The sequence below is a fragment of the Oncorhynchus masou genome, chromosome 29 (genome assembly GCF_036934945.1).
Source record: "Oncorhynchus masou masou isolate Uvic2021 chromosome 29, UVic_Omas_1.1, whole genome shotgun sequence".
Taxonomy (NCBI): domain Eukaryota; kingdom Metazoa; phylum Chordata; class Actinopteri; order Salmoniformes; family Salmonidae; genus Oncorhynchus; species Oncorhynchus masou.
Window position 1 is genome coordinate 11,865,630 of NC_088240.1, and position 20,000 is coordinate 11,885,629.

The following is a 20,000-nucleotide window of genomic DNA, read 5'->3' on the forward strand; positions in this document are numbered from 1 at the left end:
TCAGGGAATGTGTTCAGGGAATGTTGTTAAGGAATGTTTTCAGAGAATGTTTCAGGGAATGTGTTCAGGGAATGTGTTCAGGGAATGTTGTTAAGGAATGTTTTCAGAGAATGTTTCAGTAAATGTTTCAGCCACAATTCCAGTTTTTATTTACCATTTTTGTGTCCATGTAGTGTAATGTAGTCCCTATATGAGAATGACATGTAATCTGTAATGTGATTGTGTTGTTTGTGTTAATGCTGCCATGGTGATAGGACTACTAGTAGCAGAACGTAGGTATCCCTCCTCTAGGTATATACTGCTCTGTGTGTCTGTTCCCTAACTGTCTGTGTTGTCCCTAGTTCTCTCGCAGTAAACTCTGAGATAGTTCTCTAGCAGTCAACTCTTAGATAGTTCTCTAGCAGTCAACTCTGAGATAGTTCTCTAGCAGTCAACTTTTAGTTCTCTACCAGTCAACTTGGAGATAGTTCTTTAGCAGTCAACTCTGAGATAGTTCTCTAGCAGTCAACTCTTAGATAGTTCTCTAGCAGTCAACTCTGAGATAGTTCTCTAGCAGTCAACTCTTAGATAGTTCTCTAGCAGTCAACTCTGAGATAGTTCTCTAGCAGTCAACTCTTAGATAGTTCTCTAGCAGTCAACTCTGAGATAGTTCTCTAGCAGTCAACTCTTAGATAGTTCTCTAGCAGTCAACTCTGAGATAGTTCTCTAGCAGTCAACTCTTAGTTCTCTACCAGTCAACTTGGAGATAGTTCTTTAGCAGTCAACTCTGAGATAGTTCTCTAGCAGTCAACTCTGACATAGTTCTCTAGCAGTAAACTCTGAGATAGTTCTCAAGCAGTCAACTCTGAGATAGTTCTCTGGCAGTCAACTCTGAGATAGTTCTCTTGCAGTCAACTCTTAGATAGTTATCTGGCAGTCAACTCTGAGATAGTTCTCTGGCAGTCAACTCTGAGATATTTCTCCACCAGTCAACTTTGAGATAGTTCTCTACCAGTCAACTCTGAGATGGTTCTCTAGCAGTCAACTCTGAGATGGTTCTGCAGCAGTCAACTCTGAGATGGTTCTGCAGCAGTCAACTCTGAGATGGACCTCTAGCAGTCAACTCTGAGATAGTTCTCTAGCAGTCAACTTTTAGTTCTCTACCAGTCAACTTGGAGATAGTTATTTAGCAGTCAACTCTGAGATAGTTCTCTAGCAGTCAACTCTGAGATAGTTCTCTGGCAGTCAACTCTTAGTTCTCTACCAGTCAACTTGGAGATAGTTCTTTAGCAGTCAACTCTGAGATAGTTCTCTAGCAGTCAACTCTGACATAGTTCTCTAGCAGTAAACTCTGAGATAGTTCTCAAGCAGTCAACTCTGAGATAGTTCTCTGGCAGTCAACTCTGAGATAGTTCTCTTGCAGTCAACTCTTAGATAGTTATCTGGCAGTCAACTCTGAGATAGTTCTCTGGCAGTCAACTCTGAGATAGTTCTCTACCAGTCAACTCTGAGATATTTCTCCACCAGTCAACTTTGAGATAGTTCTCTACCAGTCAACTCTGAGATGGTTCTCTAGCAGTCAACTCTGAGATGGTTCTGCAGCAGTCAACTCTGAGATGGTTCTGCAGCAGTCAACTCTGAGATAGTTCTCTAGCAGTCAACTTTTAGTTCTCTACCAGTCAACTTGGAGATAGTTATTTAGCAGTCAACTCTGAGATAGTTCTCAAGCAGTCAACTCTGAGATAGTTCTCTGGCAGTCAACTCTGAGATAATTCTCTAGCAGTCAACTCTGAGATAGTTCCCTAGGAGTCAACTCTTAGTTCTCTACCAGTCAACTTGGAGATAGTTCTTTAGCAGTCAACTCTGAGATAGTTCTCTAGCAGTAAACTCTGAGATAGTTATCTGGCAGTCAACTCTGAGATAGTTATCTGGCAGTCAACTCTGAGATAGTTCTCTGGCAGTCAACTCTTAGATAGTTTTCTGGCAGTCAACTCTTAGATAGCTCTCTGGCAGTCTACTCTGAGATAGTTCTCTACCAGTCAACTCTGAGATAGTTCTCTACCAGTCAACTCTGAGATAGTTCTCTAGCAGTCAACTCTGAGACAGTTCTCTAGCAGTCAACTCTGAGATGGTTCTGCCGCAGTCAACTCTGAGATGGACCTCTAGCAGTCAACTCTGAGATAGTTCTCAAGCAGTCAACTCTGAGATAGTTCTCAAGCAGTCAACTCTGAGATAGTTCTCTGGCAGTCAACTCTGAGATAGTTCTGTAGCAGTCAACTCTTGGTACTCTAGCAGTCAACTCTGAGATAGTTCTCTAGCAGTCAACTCTGAGATAGTTTTCTAGTAGTCAACTCTGAGATAGTTCTCCAACAGTCAACTCTGAGATGGTTCTCCAACAGTCAACTCTGAGATGGTTCTCTGGCAGTCAACTCTGAGATAGTTCTCTGGCAGTCAACTCTGAGATAGTTCTGTAGCAGTCAACTCTTGGTACTCTAGCAGTCAACTCTGAGATAGTTCTCTAGCAGTCAACTCTGAGATATTTCTCTAGCAGTCAACTCTGAGGTAGTTCTCCAACAGTCAACTCTGAGATGGTTCTCTGGCAGTCAACTCTGAGATAGTTCTCCAGCAGTCAACTCTGAGATGCTTCTCTAGCAGTCAACTCTGAGATGGACCTCTAGCAGTCAACTCTGAGATGGTTCTCTAGCAGTCAACTCTGAGATAGTTCTCTAGCAGTCAACTCTGATATAGTTATCCAGCAGTCAACTCTGAGATAGTTCTCCAGCAGTCAACTCTGAGATAGTTCTCAAGCAGTCAAATGTGAGATAGTTCTCAAGCAGTCAACTCTTAGCTCTCTACCAGTCTGAGATTGTTCTCTAGCAGTCAACTCTGAGATGGTTCTCTAGCAGTCAACTCTGAGATAGTTCTCTGGCAGTCAACTCTGAGATAGTTCTGTAGCAGTCAACTCTTGGTACTCTAGCAGTCAACTCTGAGATAGTTCTCTAGCAGTCAACTCTGAGATAGTTCTCTAGCAGTCAACTCTGAGATGGTTCTCTGGCAGTCAACTCTGAGATAGTTCTCCAGCAGTCAACTCTGAGATGCTTCTCTAGCAGTCAACTCTGAGATGGACCTCTAGCAGTCAACTCTGATATAGTTATCCAGCAGTCAACTCTGAGATAGTTCTCCAGCAGTCAACTCTGAGATAGTTCTCTAGCAGTCAACTCTGAGATAGTTCTCTAGCAGTCAACTCTGATATAGTTATCCAGCAGTCAACTCTGAGATAGTTCTCCAGCAGTCAACTCTGAGATAGTTCTCAAGCAGTCAAATGTGAGATAGTTCTCAAGCAGTCAACTCTTAGCTCTCTACCAGTCTGAGATAGTTCTCCAGCAGTCAACTCTGAGATGGTTCTCTAGCAGTCAACTCTGAGATAGTTCTCCAGCAGTCAACTCTGAGATGGTTCTCTAGCAGTCAACTCTGAGATGGTTCTCTAGCAGTCAACTCTGAGATAGTTCTCAAGCAGTCAACTCTTAGCTCTCTACCAGTCTGAGATTGTTCTCTAGCAGTCAACTCTGAGATAGTTCTCCAGCAGTCAACTCTGAGATAGTTCTCTAGCAGTCAACTCTGAGATAGTTCTCAAGCAGTCAACTCTTAGCTCTCTACCAGTCTGAGATTGTTCTCTGGCAGTCAACTCTGAGATAGTTCTCTAGCAGTCAACTCTGAGATAGTTCTCCAGCAGTCAACTCTGAGATAGTTCTCCAGCAGTCAACTCTGAGATAGTTTTCCAGCAGTCAACTCTGAGATAGTTCTCCAGCAGTCAACTCTGAGATAGTTTTCCAGCAGTCAACTCTGAGATAGTTTTCCAGCAGTCAACTCTGAGATAGTTCTCCAGCAGTCAACTCTGAGATAGTTTTCCAGTAGTCAACTCTGAGATAGTTTTCCAGCAGTCAACTCTGAGATAGTTCTCCAGCAGTCAACTCTGAGATGGTTCTCTAGCAGTCAACTCTGAGATGGTTCTCTAGCAGTCAACTCTGAGATAGTTCTCTAGCAGTCAACTCTGAGATAGTTCTCTAGCAGTCAACTCTGAGATAGTTCTCCAGCAGTCAACTCTGAGATAGTTCTCTAGCAGTCAACTCTGAGATAGTTCTCCAGCAGTCAACTCTGAGATAGTTCTCTAGCAGTCAACTCTGAGATAGTTCTCTAGCAGTCAACTCTGAGATAGTTCTCTAGCAGTCAACTCTGAGATAGTTCTCTAGCAGTCAACTCTGAGATAGTTATCTGGCAGTCAACTCTGAGATAGTTCTCTAGCAGTCAACTCTGAGATAGTTCTCTAGCAGTCAACTCTGAGATAGTTATCTGGCAGTCAACTCTGAGATAGTTCTCAAGCAGTCAACTCTGAGATGGTTCTCCAGCAGTCAACTCTGAGATCCTGCCTACAGTATGTGTGCTTTGTGATTTGTGCATTTGTTGTTTTATTATTATTATTATTATTTGTCCCTTTAGCTTTATCATATTCATTGTATTCTATTTTGTGCTACTGTAACTGACTGACGTGTGTGTGTGTGTGTGTGTGTGTGTGTGTGTGTGTGTGTGTGTGTGTGTGTGTGTGTGTGTGTGTGTGTGTGTGTGTGTGTGTGTGTGTGTGTGTGTGTGTGTGTGTGTGTGTGTGTGTGTGTGTCTGTGTCTGTGTCTGTGTCTGTGTGTGTGTTTGTGTGTCTGTACAGGGGCTGTGTCTCAGGTGCTGGACAGCCTGGAGGAGATACATGCGTTGACAGACTGCAGTGAGAAAGATATAGACTTCCTACACAGTGTCTTTCAAGATGAGCATCTACACACACTACTAGACGTGAGTAGATACACACACACACACACACACACACACAGTATACAGATGCTACTTGAGAGGACTGCAAACACCTACACAACACACATACAGTATACGCATTCTACATGAGAGGACTCACACCTACACAACTCACACCTACACCACACACACCTACACAACTCACACCTACACCACACACACCTACACAACTCACACCTACACCACACACACCACACACACCTACACACCTACACCACACACACCTACACAACTCACACATACTAAGACAAGAAATACTAGTCAGGTCACTAAAATCGAAGTCAGAAAGAAAGTTTCCCTTATGAAAGTGAAAAAATAGATAAATAGTGTTGTTTCTGTCATTAGACGTGACTCTATCTGTCATTAGATGCCACTCTATCTGTCATGAGATGCCACTCTATCTGTCATTAGATGCCACTCTATCTGTCATGAGATGGCTCTCTATCTGTCATGAGATGCCACTCTATCTGTCATGAGATGCCACTCTATCTGTCATGAGATGCCACTCTATCTGTCATGAGATGCCACTCTATCTGTCATGAGATGCCACTCTATCTGTCATGAGATGCCACTCTATCTGTCATGAGATGCCACTCTATCTGTCATGAGATGCCACTCTATCTGTCATGAGATGCCACTCTATCTGTCATGAGATGGCTCTCTATCTGTCATGAGATGCCACTCTATCTGTCATTAGACGTGACTCTATCTGTCATTAGATGCCTCTCTATCTGTCATTAGATGCCTCTCTATCTGTCATTAGATGCCTCTCTATCTGTCATTAGATGCCACTCTATCTGTCATTAGATGCCTCTCTATCTGTCATTAGATGCCTCTATCTGTCATTAGACGTGACTCTATCTGTCATTAGATGCCTCTCTATCTGTCATTAGATGCCTCTCTAGCTGTCATTAGACGTGACTCTATCTGTCATTAAATGCCTCTCTATCTGTCATTAGACGTGACTCTATCTGTCATTAGACGTTACTCCATCTGTCATTAGATGGCTCTCTATCTGTCATTAGATGGCTCTCTATCTGTCATTAGATGCCTCTATATCTGTCATTAGATGCCTCTTTATCTGTCATGAGATGCCTCTCTATCTGTCATTAGATGCCTCTCTATCTGTCATTATGATGGCTCTCTATCTGTCATTAGATGCCACTCTATCTGTCATTAGACGTGACTCTATCTGTCATGAGATGCCACTCTATCTGTCATTAGATTTCTGTCTGTCTGTCTCTGTCTGCCTCTGTCTCTGTCTGCCTCTGTCTGCCTCTGTCTCTGTCTGCCTCTGTCTCGTTCTGCCTATGCCTCTGTCTGCCTCTGGCTCTGTGTCCCCCTGTTTCTGTCTGCCTCTGTCTCTGTGTGCCCCTGTTTCTATCTGCCTCTGGCTCTGTGTGCTCTTGCCTCTGTCTGCCTCTGTCTCTATATGCTGTCTCTCTCTGTCTGCCTCTGTCTCTATATGCCTCTGTTTCTCTCTGTCTGCCTCTGGCTGCTTCTGTCTGCCCCCACTCTGTCTGCCTCTGGCTCTGTCTGCCTCTGGCACTGTCTACCTCCCTCTGCCTCTGTCTTTGTTTGCCTCTGTCTGCCTCTGGGTCTGTCTTCCTCTGTCTTCCTCTTCCTCTGGCTCTCACACACTTACGGCCCCATTCCAATACGCTAACTCCCGTCTGTCTGTAGGTCCTAGCTGACTACATTAACGGCTCAATTCCATTACGCTATTAGTGGGAGAAAGATTTTGCAAACATCATTGAGTTGAAGTTGATTTATAACCATATTGCCAGGTTGTTCTTACAGAAAGAGAGGTGGTGAAAACAGTAGATAGTTTACTCATATTATATATATACAGTGTTTTAACAATGTACAAATGGTTAAAGGACACAAGATAAAATAAATAAGCATAAATATGGGTTGTATTTACAATGGTGTTTGTTCTTCACTGGTTGCCCTTTTCTCGTGGCAATAGGTCACAAATCTTGCTGCTGTGATGGCACACTGTGGAATTTCACCCAGTAGATATGGGAGTTTATCAAAAAATTGGATTTGTTTTCGAATTCTTTGTGGATCTGTGTAATCTGAGGGAAATATGTCTCTCTAATATGGTCATACATTGGGCAGGAGGTTAGGAAGTGCAGCTCAGTTAGTATGCAGCACATAGCCTGTCTTCTCTTGAGAGCCATGTCTGCCTACGGCAGCCTTTCTCAATAGCAAGGCTATGCTCACTGAGTCTGTACATAGTCAAAGCTTTCCTTAATTTTGGGTCAGTCACAGTGGTCAGGTATTCTGCCTGTGTAGGCCCAAATAGCATTCTAGTTTGCTGTGTTTTTTTGTTAATTCTTTCCAATGTGTCAAGTAATTATCTTTTTGTTTTCTCGTGATTTGGTTGGGTCTAATTGTGCTGTTGTCCTGGGGCTCTGTAGGGTGTGTTTGTGTTTGTGACTGTTTGTGAACAGAGCCCCAGGACCAGCTTGCTTAGGGGACTCTTCTCCAGGTTCATCTCTCTGGCTTTGTTATGGAAGGTTTGGGAATCGCTTCCTTTTAGGTGGTTATAGAATTTACGGCTCTTCTGGATTTTGATAATTAGTGGGTATCGGCCTAATTCTGCTCTGCATGCATTATTTGGTGTTCTACGTTGTACACGGAGGATATTTTTGCAGAATTCTGCGTGCAGAGTCTCAAGTTGGTGTTTGTCCCATTTTGTGAAGTCTTGGTTGGTGCCAATTTTAACCGCACACTTGTTGTTTGTGTACATGGATTTTATAATGTCGTATGTTTTACCCCCAACACCACTTTCCATCAGTTTGTATAGCAGACACTCATGCCAAATTGAGTCGAAGGCTTTTTTGAAATCAACAAAGCATGAGAAGACTTTGCCTTTGTTTTGGTTTGTTTGGTGGTCTATTAGGGTGTGCAGGGTGAATACATGGTCTGTTGTACGGTAATTTGGTAAAAAGCCAATTTAACATTTGTTCAGTACATTGTTTTCATTGAGGAAATGTACGAGTCTGCTGTTAATGATAATGCAGAGGATTTTCCCAAGGTTACTGTTAACACATATTCCACGGTAGTTATTGGGGTCAAATTTGTCTCCACTTTTGTGGATTGGGGTAATCAGTCCTTGGTTCCAAATATTGGGGAAGATGCCAGAGCTAAGGATGATGTTAAAGAGTTTTAGTATAGCCAATTGGAATTTGTTGTCTGTATATTTGATCATTTCATTGAGGATACCATCAACACCACAGGCCTTTTTGGTCTCTCTCTCTCTCTCTCTCTCTCTCTCTCTCTCTCTCTCCTCTCTCTCTCTCTCTGTCCCTCTCTCTCTCGCTCTCTCTGTCTCTCTCTCTCTCTCTCTCTCTCTCTCTCTCTGTCTCTCTCTCTCTCTCTGTCTCTCTCTCTCTCTGTCTCATTCTCTCTCTGTCTCATTCTCTCTCTCTCTCTCTCTGTCTCATTCTCTCTCTCTCTCTGTCTCCCTCTGTTTCTCTCTCTCTGTATGTCTCTCTCTCTCTCTCCCTATCTTGCTCTCTCTCTCTAACAATCATACAGTCTCTCCTCTAACAATCAAACAGTCTCTCCTCCTCTAACAATCATACAGTCTGTCCTCTAACAATCATACAGTCTGTCCTCTAACAATCATACAGTCTGTCCTCTAACAATAATACAGTCTGTCCTCTAACAATCATACAGTCTGTCCTCTAATAATCATGCAGTCTGTCCTCTAACAATCATGCAGTCTGTCCTCTAACAATCATACAGTCTGTCCTCTAACAATCATACAGTCTGTCCTCTAACAATCATACAGTCTGTCCTCTAACAATCATATAGTCTCTCCTCCTCTAACAATCATACAGTATGTCCTCTAACAATCATACAGTCTGTCCTCTAACAATCATACAGTCTGTCCTCTAACAATCATACAGTCTCTCCTCTAACAATCATACAGTCTGTCCTCTAACAATCATACAGTCTCTCCTCTAACAATCATACAGTCTGTCCTCTAACAATCATACAGTCTGTCCTCTAACAATCATACAGTCTCTCCTCTAACAATCATACAGTCTGTCCTCTAACAATCATACAGTCTCTCCTCTAACAATCATACAGTCTGTCCTCTAACAATCATACAGTCTGTCCTCTAACAATCATACAGTCTCTCCTCCTCTAACAATCATACAGTCTGTCCTCTAACAATCATACAGTCTGTCCTCTAACAATCATACAGTCTGTCCTCTAACAATCATACAGTCTCTCCTCCTCTAACAATCATACAGTCTGTCCTCTAACAATTATACAGTCTCTCCTCATCTAACAATCATACAGTCTGTCCTCTAACAATCATACAGTCTCTCCTCTAACAATCATACAGTCTCTCCTCCTCTAATAACTCTCCTCCTCTAACTACTATTTCCGGCGCCGACAGAGATGGCCGCCTCGCTTCGCTTTCCTAGGAAACTATGCATTTTTGTTTTTACGTGTTATTTCTTACATTAGTACCCCAGGTCATCTTAGGTTTCATTACATACAGTCGAGAAGAACTACTGAATATAAGATCAGCGTCAACTCACCATCAGTACGACCAAGAATATGACTTTTGCGAAGTGGATCCTGTGTTCTGCCTTTCAACCAGGACAACGGAATGGATCCCAGCCGGCGACCCAAAAAAACTACTTCGTAAAAGAGGGAAACGAGGCGGTCTTCTGGTCAGACTACGGAGACGGGCACATCGTGCCCCACTTCCTAGCATTCTTCTCGCCAATGTCCAGTCTCTTGACAACAAGGTTGATGAAATCCGAGCAAGGGTAGCATTCCAGAGGGACATCAGAGACTGTAACATTCTTTGATTCACGGAAACATGGCTCACTGGAGAGACGCTCTCGGTGGCGGTGCAGCCAGCGGGTTTCTCCACACATCGCGCCGACAGAAACAAACACCTTTCTGGTAAGAAGAGGGGCGGGGGCGTATGCCTTATGGCTAACGAGACGTGGTGTGATCACAGAAACATACAGGAACTCAAATCCTTCTGTTCACCTGATTTAGAATTCCTCACAATCAAATGTAGACCACATTATCTACCAAGAGAATTCTCTTCGATTATAATCACAGCCGTATATATTCCCCCCCAAGCAGACACATCGATGGCTCTGAACAAACTTTATTTGACTCTTTGCAAACTGGAATCCATACATCCTGAGGCTGCATTCATTGTTGCTGGGGATTTTAACAAGGCTAATCTGAAAACAAGACTCCCTAAAATGTATCAGCATATCAATTGCGCCACCAGGGCTGGCAAAACCTTGGATCACTGTTATTCTAACTTCCGCGACGCATATAAGGCCCTGCCCCGCCCCCCTTTCGGAAAAGCTGACCACGACTCCATTTTGCTGATCCCTGCCTACAGACAGAAACTAAAACAAGAAGCTCCCACGCTGAGGTCTGTCCAAAGCTGGTCCGACCAAGCTGATTCCACACTCCAAGACTGCTTCCATCACGTGGACTGGGACATGTTTCGTATTGCGTCAGACAACAACATTGATGAATACGCTGATTCGGTGTGCGAGTTCATTAGAACATGCGTTGAAGATGTCGTTCCCATAGCAACGATTAAAACATTCCCTAACCAGAAACCATGGATTGATGGCAGCATTCACGTTAAACTGAAAGCGCGAACCACTGCTTTTAATCAGGGCAAGGTGACTGGTAACATGACCGAATTCAAACAGTGCAGCTATTCAAACAAGCTATTCAAACAAGCTAAGCATTAGTATAGAGACAAAGTAGAATCTCAATTCAACGGCTCAGACACAAGAGGTATGTGACAGGGTCTACAGTCAATCACGGACTACAAGATGAAATCCAGCTCAGTCACGGACCAGGATGTCTTGCTCCCAGGCAGACTAAATAACTTTTTTGCCCGCTTTGAGGACAATACAGTGCCACTGACACGGCCTGCAACGGAAACATGCGGCCTTTCCTTCACTGCAGCCGAGGTGAGTAAAACATTTAAACGTGTTAACCCTCGCAAGGCTGCAGGCCCAGACGGCATCCCCAGCCGCGCCCTCAGAGCAAGCGCAGACCAGCTGGCTGTTGTGTTTACGGACATATTCAATCAATCCCTATACCAGTCTGATGTTCCCACATGCTTCAAGAGGGCCACCATTGTTCCTGTTCCCAAGAAAGCTAAGGTAACTGAGCTAAACGACTACCGCCCCTTAGCACTCACTTCCGTCATCATGAAGTGCTTTGAGAGACTAGTCAAGGACCATATCACCTCCACCCTACCTGACACCCTAGACCCACTCCAATTTGCTTACCGCCCAAATAGGTCCACAGACGATGCAATCTCAACCACACTGCACACTGCCCTAACCCATCTGGACAAGAGGAATACCTATGTGAGATTGCTATTCATCGACTACAGCTCGGCATTTAACACCATAGTACCCTCCAAGCTCGTCATCAAGCTCGAGACCCTGGGTCTCGACCCCGCCCTGTGCAACTGGGTACTGGACTTCCTGACGGGCCGCCCCCAGGTGGTGAGGGTAGGCAACAACATCTCCACCCCGCTGATCCTCAACACTGGGGCCCCACAAGGGTGCGTTCTGATCCCTCTCCTGTACTCCCTGTTCACCCACGACTGCGCGGCAACGCACGCCTCCAACTCAATCATCAAGTTTGCGGACGACACAACAGTGGTAGGCTTGATTACCAACAACGACGAGACGGCCTACAGGGAGGAGGTGAGGGCCCTCAGAGTGTGGTGTCAGGACAATAACCTCACACTCAACGTCAACAAAACTAAGGAGATGATTGTGGACTTCAGGAAACAGCAGAGGGAACACCCCCCTATCCACATCGATGGAATAGTAGTGGAGAGGGTAGTAAGTTTTAAGTTCCTCGGCATACACATCACAGAAAACTAAATTGGTCCACAACCTCAGGAGGCTGAAGAAATTCGGCTTGTCACCAAAAACACTCGCAAACTTCTACAGATGCACAATCGAGAGCATCCTGGCGGGCTGTATCACAGCCTGGTACGGCAACTGCTCCGCCCACAACCATAAGGTTCTCCAGAGGGTAGTGAGGTCTGCACAACGCATCACCGGGGGCAAACTACCTGCCCTCCAGGACACCTACACCACCCGATGTTACAGGAAGGCCATAAAGATCATCAAGGACAACACCCACCCGAGCCACTGCCTGTTCACCCCGCTATCATCCAGAAGGTGAGGTCAGTACAGGTGCATCAAAGCTGGAACCGAGAGACTGAAAAACAGCTTCGATCTCAAGGCCATCAGACTGTTTAACAGCAACAACTAACATTGAGTGGCTGCTGCCAACACACTGACTCAACTCCAGCCACTTCAATAATGGGAATTGATGGGAAAGGATGTAAAATATATCACTAGCCACTTTAAACAATGCTACCTAATATAATGTTTACATACCCTACATTATTCATCTCATATGTATATGTATATACTGTACTCTATCATCTACTGCATCCTTATGTAATACATGTATCACTAGCCACTTTAACTATGCCACTTTGTTTACATACTCATCTCATATGTATATACTGTACTCTATACCATCTACTGTATCTTGCCTATGCTGCTCTGCACCATCACTCATTCATATCTTTATGTACATATTCTTTATCCCCTTACACTGTGTATAAGATATTAGTTTTGGAATTGTTAGTTAGATTACTTGTTGGTTATTACTGCATTGTCGGAACTGGAAGCACAAGCATTTCGCTGCACTCGCATTAACATCTGCTAACCATGTGTATGTGACAAATTAAATTTGATTTGATTTGATCATACAGTCTCTCCTCTAACAATCATACAGTCTGTCCTCTAACAATCATACAGTCTGTCCTCTAACAATCATACAGTCTGTCCTCTAACAATCATACAGTCTGTCCTCTAACAATCATACAGTCTCTCCTCTTCTAACAATCATACAGTCTGTCCTCTAACAATCATACAGTCTCTCCTCTAACAATCATACAGTCTGTCCTCTAACAATCATACAGTCTCTCCTCCTCTAACAATCATACAGTCTGTCCTCTAACAATCATACAGTCTCTCCTCTAACAATCATACAGTCTCTCCTCTAACAATCATACAGTCTGTCCTCTAACAATCATACATATTCTAATAACATATTGTCTGTTCCCCTGCCTCTCCTCTCACTCTCTCCATTTCAATCTCTCACTCTCCAGTACTTTCTCTCTCTCTATTTATTTTTTCTCTCTCTCTCTCTGTCTCACTCTCTGTCCCACTCTTTTGACAGTGTTTTCTGTGTTTTGTCTGTCAACCAGAACTCATAGCAGCCAGCCAAACACCAAATCTCTCTGCTCTAGAGGGAACCAGTCGTTCACTGACATAACACACACACTGCCAGGGAAGCCAGGCTGCGTTCTCATGATTTCATGCCACATTAGTAGAGAAGCTTTCTGGCTGGGAGAAACATGGTGTGTGTGTGTGTGTGTGTGTGTGTGTGTGTGTGTGTGTGTGTGTGTGTGTGTGTGTGTGTGTGTGTGTGTGTGTGTGTGTGTGTGTGTGTGTGTGTGTGTGTGTGTGTGTGTGTGTGTGTGTGTGTGTGTGTGTGTGTGTGTGTGTGTTACTGAAGGCTAGCTGGCTTGCAGGAACTGTATGCTACTAAAGTGTTTAAAGTTCACTTGAGGCCTGTTGACTCTAGAAACTTATCTTAATCCTGTCAGGGTCTTGGGAACACTTGAAACCTTTTATCACAAGACCAACATACAACAGTTAACGTCAGCTTATGGCAGCTGATTTACTGCAACACAGACATAACACAAACCCTTATCTAGGTAAGTTGGCTGGCTAACGATAACTAGCTGACACACAGAACAGTTTGTGTCATGCCTTCATTAAGGCAGTCGTTTTAAGCTGACACATATGACGCTGTAATGACGTACATCCAGACCTCTGTTGACCCTGTGGGGTGGTTTATTTGGTTCTTTATGAGTTAGCGTTAAGCCTTGAGAGATACGGCAACAATATCTTAAATCTAAGGATGGGGAGTCTGGAGGGGGTAGGGAGACGGAATTACCAAATAGTGTTATAAAAGGGTTGATGGAGAATGGAGGAAGGGGGGAGGAGGAAGGAGTCAGTGAGGAGGAAGGTGTTAGGGAGTTTGGGAGGAGGAAGGGGGGTTAAGAAGGGAGTTAGGGAGGAGGAGGGCATTAGGAAGGGTGAAGGAGGAAGGAGTTGAGGAGGAGGCTATTGCTTTCAAACCCTGCCCCAGGGGCTGAATGGGTGCAAGATGAGAAGTAGAAAGAGACACTCTCCCTGGGAAGGCCTTTCACTAGGAACCTGTTGCTGCAGATGTCGACTCAAAACCCAGACCCAGAGAGAGCGATATAGAGAGAGCGAGACCACACTCCTGCACTGAAAATTGAGAGAAGAGCGAGCCAAACTCCATCATTACAAAATTGAGAGAAGAGCAAGCCAGACTCCATCACTAAAAATTGAGAGAAGAGCGAGCCAGACTCCATCACTAAAAATTGAGAGAAGAGCGAGCCAGACTCCATCACTGAAAAGAGAGAAAGATAGAGCAACCACAGACTCTTTCAACTGAAAAGAGAGAACAACCTCCACATTGCTGCTCTGAAAGCCACAGAAAGAAGGAGAGCGACAGAGAGAGAGCCAGCCTGAAAAGAGAGAGAGAGAACAATGGGTGCTATTGTCAGGCCTTAGTCCCTTTCACTGCCTTTTCTCCAAGCTCCAGACTCCTGCAGTAGGCTATCTGTGAGTACATCTGTAGGGCTGACGTTACCATCCTCTCCACTCAGACACAGAGAGGCTCAGGGAAACTACAGATCCACTCGGCACGGAATGGACGTCCTGTAACAGTAGCCTACTGAAGTCTGGATGCTAAGCTAGTTTAGCGCTTATTGTGTCTATTCTCTTCTGGGTTAGGGTGTGTGGCTACTGCTTGGGATCTGGTTGGTGAGTCGATCTTGTTGCTTGTGTGCTTGTGTGTGTGTGTGCGTGTGTATCAGTGGTGTATTAGCGTGACAGTTAGCCTAGCGGTTGAGAGTGTACCCTGTGTGTTTTAACTTGAAGGTGAAAGTGAGTGTTGGACCAGTAATCGAAAGGTCGCTGGTTCAAATCCCAGAGATGACAAGGTGAAACACTGTTTATGTGCCCTTGAGCAAGGCACTTTACCCCAATTGCTCATGTAAATCGCTCTGGATTAGAGTGCCTGCTAAATGACTAAAATGGGATGGAGTAAAGCTCTGTTTCTCTCTGTAAGGAGAAGATGGTTGGTTGTATGTTCTCACTGTGACTTCAGACAAATCAGTGATGTTACATGACTGTGTATATATATATTCACTTCAAATGATAATACATACCATTCAGCAGATGCTTTTACCAATGCGACTTACAGTCATGCATGCAGACATACGTTTGACGTATGAGTGGCCCCAGCGGGAAATGAACCTACACCCCTTTGCTTTGCAAGCGACGTGCACTAGCAACTGAGCCATACTGGAAAGCAGTTACAAGTTTTTGGTAACACTTTCCTTGACACCCAGTGTAATAACAAAAAATGGCTACTTTGAAGAATCTCAAATATGAAATACATTTTGATTTGTTAAACACTTTTTTTGGTTATTACATGATTCCACGTGTGTAATTTCATAGTTTTGATGTCTTCACTATTATTCTACAATTAGAAAACAGTAAAAAATAAAGAAATACCCTGGAATGAGTAGGTGTGTCCAAACGTTTGATTGGTACTGTGTACTCATTAAGTATGTAGTATACAGTATGTTAGTATTGGTATTCGAACACAGCTCTGGTCCTCCTACAGTAAATGAACAGTCTGTTTTATAAGAAACGTTTAATAACGGAGCACTTCACAGACGGCAAGCAACAGCATCATGGTGAAAGAATGAGCTGGGCCGTAGATGAATAATATGTGGAACATAGTTGATCGAAAAGCAACACATCCTCTTCGCTGCTGAGACTTCCCTTCATAAAACCTACACTCACTCATAAGCAGGCAGTGTGTGTGTGTGTGTGTGTGTGTGTGTGTGTGTGTGTGTGTGTGTGTGTGTGTGTGTGTGTGTGTGTGTGTGTGTGTGTGTGTGTGTGTGTGTGTGTGTGTGTGTGTGTGTGTGTGTGTGTGTGTGTGTGTGTGTGTGTGTGTGCGTGCGTGGTTCTAAGGTAAGGAACAGTAGGAGCAGACAGAGAGACAGAGCATCTGAACTCTGAACTCTCTCTACTGCTCAGCCTCCCCTGTACACTCCCCACTATCACACACACACAACACACAGACATCTGTCTAAACATGGTTGATTCTATCTCCCACTGCCAATGCAGGCACCACAGACATCTCAAACATTCATAAATACTCTCCTTGTTTTCCCATAAAATAACCCCTTTAAAGGAGCTTAACAATGACACAGCAGACTAATCCAGTATCTGAATATCACTGTGTGTTAGTGTTTACGTTACAAGTAACACACATATTTGCTCATTACAAATAAGTTGACGGGAGGAGAGCCACGGGATGTGCATGTCTCCATAAACGGGCGCAGTGCGCGCTAACCAAGGTTGCCAGGTGCACGGTGTTTCCTCCGACACATTGGTGCGGCTGGCTTCCAGGTTGGACACCACGAAATTGGGGAGAAAAATGGGTAAAAAAAAAAAAAAGACTAGTAAGTGAGTGAGAATGCAGGTAGCCTAGTGGGTAAGTGTGTTGGGCCAGTAACCGAAAAGGACGCTAGGTTCAAAATCTGTCGACGTGCCCTTGAGCAAGGCACTTAACCGCAATTGCTCCTGTAAGTTGCTCTGGGTAAGAGCATCTGCTAAATGACTCAAATGTCAAATGTAGAAAGACTGTTGTTGTAGAAAATGTTGTAGAAAATGTAGAAAGACTATTGTTGCCTCATCTCGTGGTTGAGACCAGTGGTAATCATCTCGTGATAGTACTGTCTGCCTGCCTTGTCTCTCTGGTCAATGGGAGCACACTTGTAGGTCTAGGGGCATACATGTAGGTCTAGGGGCTATGGCGAAATACCTATTTTGAAAGAGCAGTGTTGTCTATGTGTGTGTGTGGGGGGGGGGGGGGGGGTATGCCAGTGTACTTGCTCTCTAATGTTGTCAACTGCTCTCCTTTGAAGTCCAGAATTATTACATTATTCAACCCAAATCCCTATGAAAATCATGAATTAGTTATTGTATCGTAAGAGTCTGAGCTCTGTTTCTCTCCTCTCTGCATTGTGACTTTGGAATCAGTCATTTCTGCTTGTCCTGGTTAGACTACTCACTGTGTGTACATTTCTGCTTGTCCTGGTTAGACTACTCACTGTGTGTACATTTCTGCTTGTCCTGTTTAGACTACATTTTCTGTGCCACAGGAGTTTGGAGGCACCTTAATTGGGGACGATGGGCTTGTGGTGATGGCTAGAATCAGTGGAACGGTATCAAATACATCAAACACATATGTGTAATGCCATTCCATTTGCTCTTTACTTGCCATTATTATGAGCCGTCCTCCCCTCACCAGCCTCCACTGGACACAGCGATTCATGCTCGCAGTGCATGCACACACAAAGACACACACATAAAAACAAACGCACAACCTCAACTGTTGATCCTGTATTGTCAGCTGGTTCGTTGCAAACAGTGTTGCTCTGCTTTCAGTCTGCATCATAAATTATAATATATTTTCCCTACATTGAAAATGTCCTTTTTTTAATGTTTAAATGAAAGCAAGCAATTGTCAGCATTGATGAGAGGCTGGCACTGAAGACAACAGGTCAGAGAGAGAGAGAGAGAGAGAGAGAGAGACAGAGAGAGAGAGAGAGAGACGTTGAACTGATTTTGTTGGTTTATAATGTTTTGTGTGTCGTGTCGTGTTGTTTCAGCTTTATGACAAAATCAACACAAAGTCATCTCCCCAGATCAGAAACCCCCCCAGCAATACTGTACAGAGGGCCAAGGAGGTGAGCGTGTGCACACACACACACACACACACACACGTACACACACATTGATACAATACTGTACAGAGGGCCAAGGAGGTGAGTGCGCGCACACACACACACACACGTACACACACATTGATACAATACTGTACAGAGGGCCAAGGAGGTGAGTGCGCGCACACACACACACTCACACACACGTACACACACATTGATACAATACTGTACAGAGGGCCAAGGAGGTGAGTGCGTGCATACACACACACTCACACACACGTACACACACATTGATACAATACTGTACAGAGGGCCAAGGAGGTGAGCGCGTGCGCACACAGACACTCACGCACACGTACACACACATTGATACAATAATGTACAGAGGGCCAAGGAGGTGAGCGCGTGCGCGCACACACACACACGTACACACACATTGATACAATACTGTACAGAGGGCCAAGGAGGTGAGCGCGTGCGCGCGCACACACACACACACACACACACACACACACACATACATTGATACAATATTGTGTTATGTGCTTGTCACCATGCTTGTGTATCAGATATTATTCATGATGATTGATGATGTGATCAACTGTGGATCACCACACACTCCTGCTTAATCCACACGGCTCTAGCCATGAACACATCTCTCTACTATTCATTAGGTTCACTTCACAAACAGCACCCTATTTCTCATGTAGTGCACTGTGTTTGACCACAGCCCTATGTGGCTCTGATCAGAAGAAGTCAAAACTGGTGCCCACTCTGTGGAATAACTCTTCACTGCTGTTATCTACTTCGACTTTCTGCTGCTTGTTTAACACTGGGTCAAGCTGGCCTGAGGTCAGTGTTTGAAGGAGTTGAACATCCACTCCTCTAACCTCTTTAGTTTTTCCCTCAAAATAACAACAACCTCATAGCTATGTGTCACCGGCTAGGTAACAAACCTGGGTTGTCCACAACACAAAACTCAATACCATGTTAGCTTTCTGAGCTAAAGGCCAGCCGTTAGGCTCTGGGAACTAACATGAATCTTCAGGTTTCAGGCAAGGTTACTCATCAAGAGAGTGTAGTTCATGAACCACCTCCACTACATAAGGACACATGCACGGCTGTCCTACTGGGACATGTCTTATGACAGCCCAAGCCAGCTTTACATTAGGATATAACTGTAACGTGGTGTGATGTGAGAGCTACACCGCAGTAAAGCACAGTGGAGATGAAGTGGTGAAGTGGAGGTGTACAGAAGGGTGTAATTGTGTAGCTCAGTTGGTTGAGCATGGATCTCGCAAGTCCAAGGCTTGTGGGTTCAATTCCCACTGGGGTCATGCAACAATATATGCATGCATGACTGAAAGATGCTTTGGACAGAAGTCTCTGCTCAATGTTGTGTATTATTATAATATACACTCAGCAAAAAAGATAGGACTCTGTCTTTTCAAAGATCATTTGTAAAAAATCCAAATTACTTCACAGATCTTCATTGTAAAGGGTTTGAACACTGTTTCCAATGCTTGAACCATAAACAATTAATGAACATGCACCTGTGGAACGGTCGTTAAGACACTTACAGCTTACAGACTGTAGTCAATTAAGGTCGTAGTTATGAAAACGTAGGACACTAAAGAGGTCTTTCCACTGACTTTGAAAAACACAAAAAGAAAAATTCCCTGCTCATATGTGTGAATGTGCCTTAGGCATGCTGCAAGGAGGCATGAGGACTGCTGATGTGGCCAGGGCAATAAATTACAATGTCTGTACTGTGAGAGGCCAGCCAAACATCACACCTGCGGGACAGGTACAGGATGTTACACCAGGAATGCACAATCCCTCCAATCCCTGCTCAGACTGTCCGCAATAGGCTGAGAGAGGCAGGACTGAGGGCTTGTAGACCTGTTGTAAGGCAGGTCCTTACCAGACATCACCGGCAACAACCTCACCTATGGGCACAAACCCACCGTTGCTCGACCAGACAGGACCGGGGGTGATGATCGGATTCGCTTTTATCGTTGAAGGAATCAGCGTTACACTGAGGCCTGTACTCTGGCGTGGGATCGATTTGGAGGTGGAGGGTCCGTCATGGTCTGGGGCGGTGTGTCACAGCACCATCGGGCTGAGCTTGCTGTCATTGCAGGCAACTTCAACGCTGTGCGTTACAGGGAAGACATCCTCCTCCCTCATGTGGTA

At 44.4% G+C, this 20,000-nt stretch overlaps 1 protein-coding gene across 14 annotated transcripts in view; it reads left to right on the forward strand.

Moving 5' to 3' along the window:
• LOC135518984 (peripheral plasma membrane protein CASK-like) overlaps nucleotides 1-20,000 on the forward strand; it is a 239,730-nt gene that overhangs the window by 168,242 nt on the left and 51,488 nt on the right. For all 14 annotated transcript variants that reach the window (XM_064943983.1, XM_064943986.1, XM_064943987.1 and 11 more), the window contains 2 exons: nucleotides 4,698-4,819; nucleotides 17,748-17,825. In XM_064943983.1, coding sequence (XP_064800055.1) covers nucleotides 4,698-4,819; nucleotides 17,748-17,825 — 200 coding nt within the window. The remainder of the gene's footprint in view (nucleotides 1-4,697; nucleotides 4,820-17,747; nucleotides 17,826-20,000) is intronic.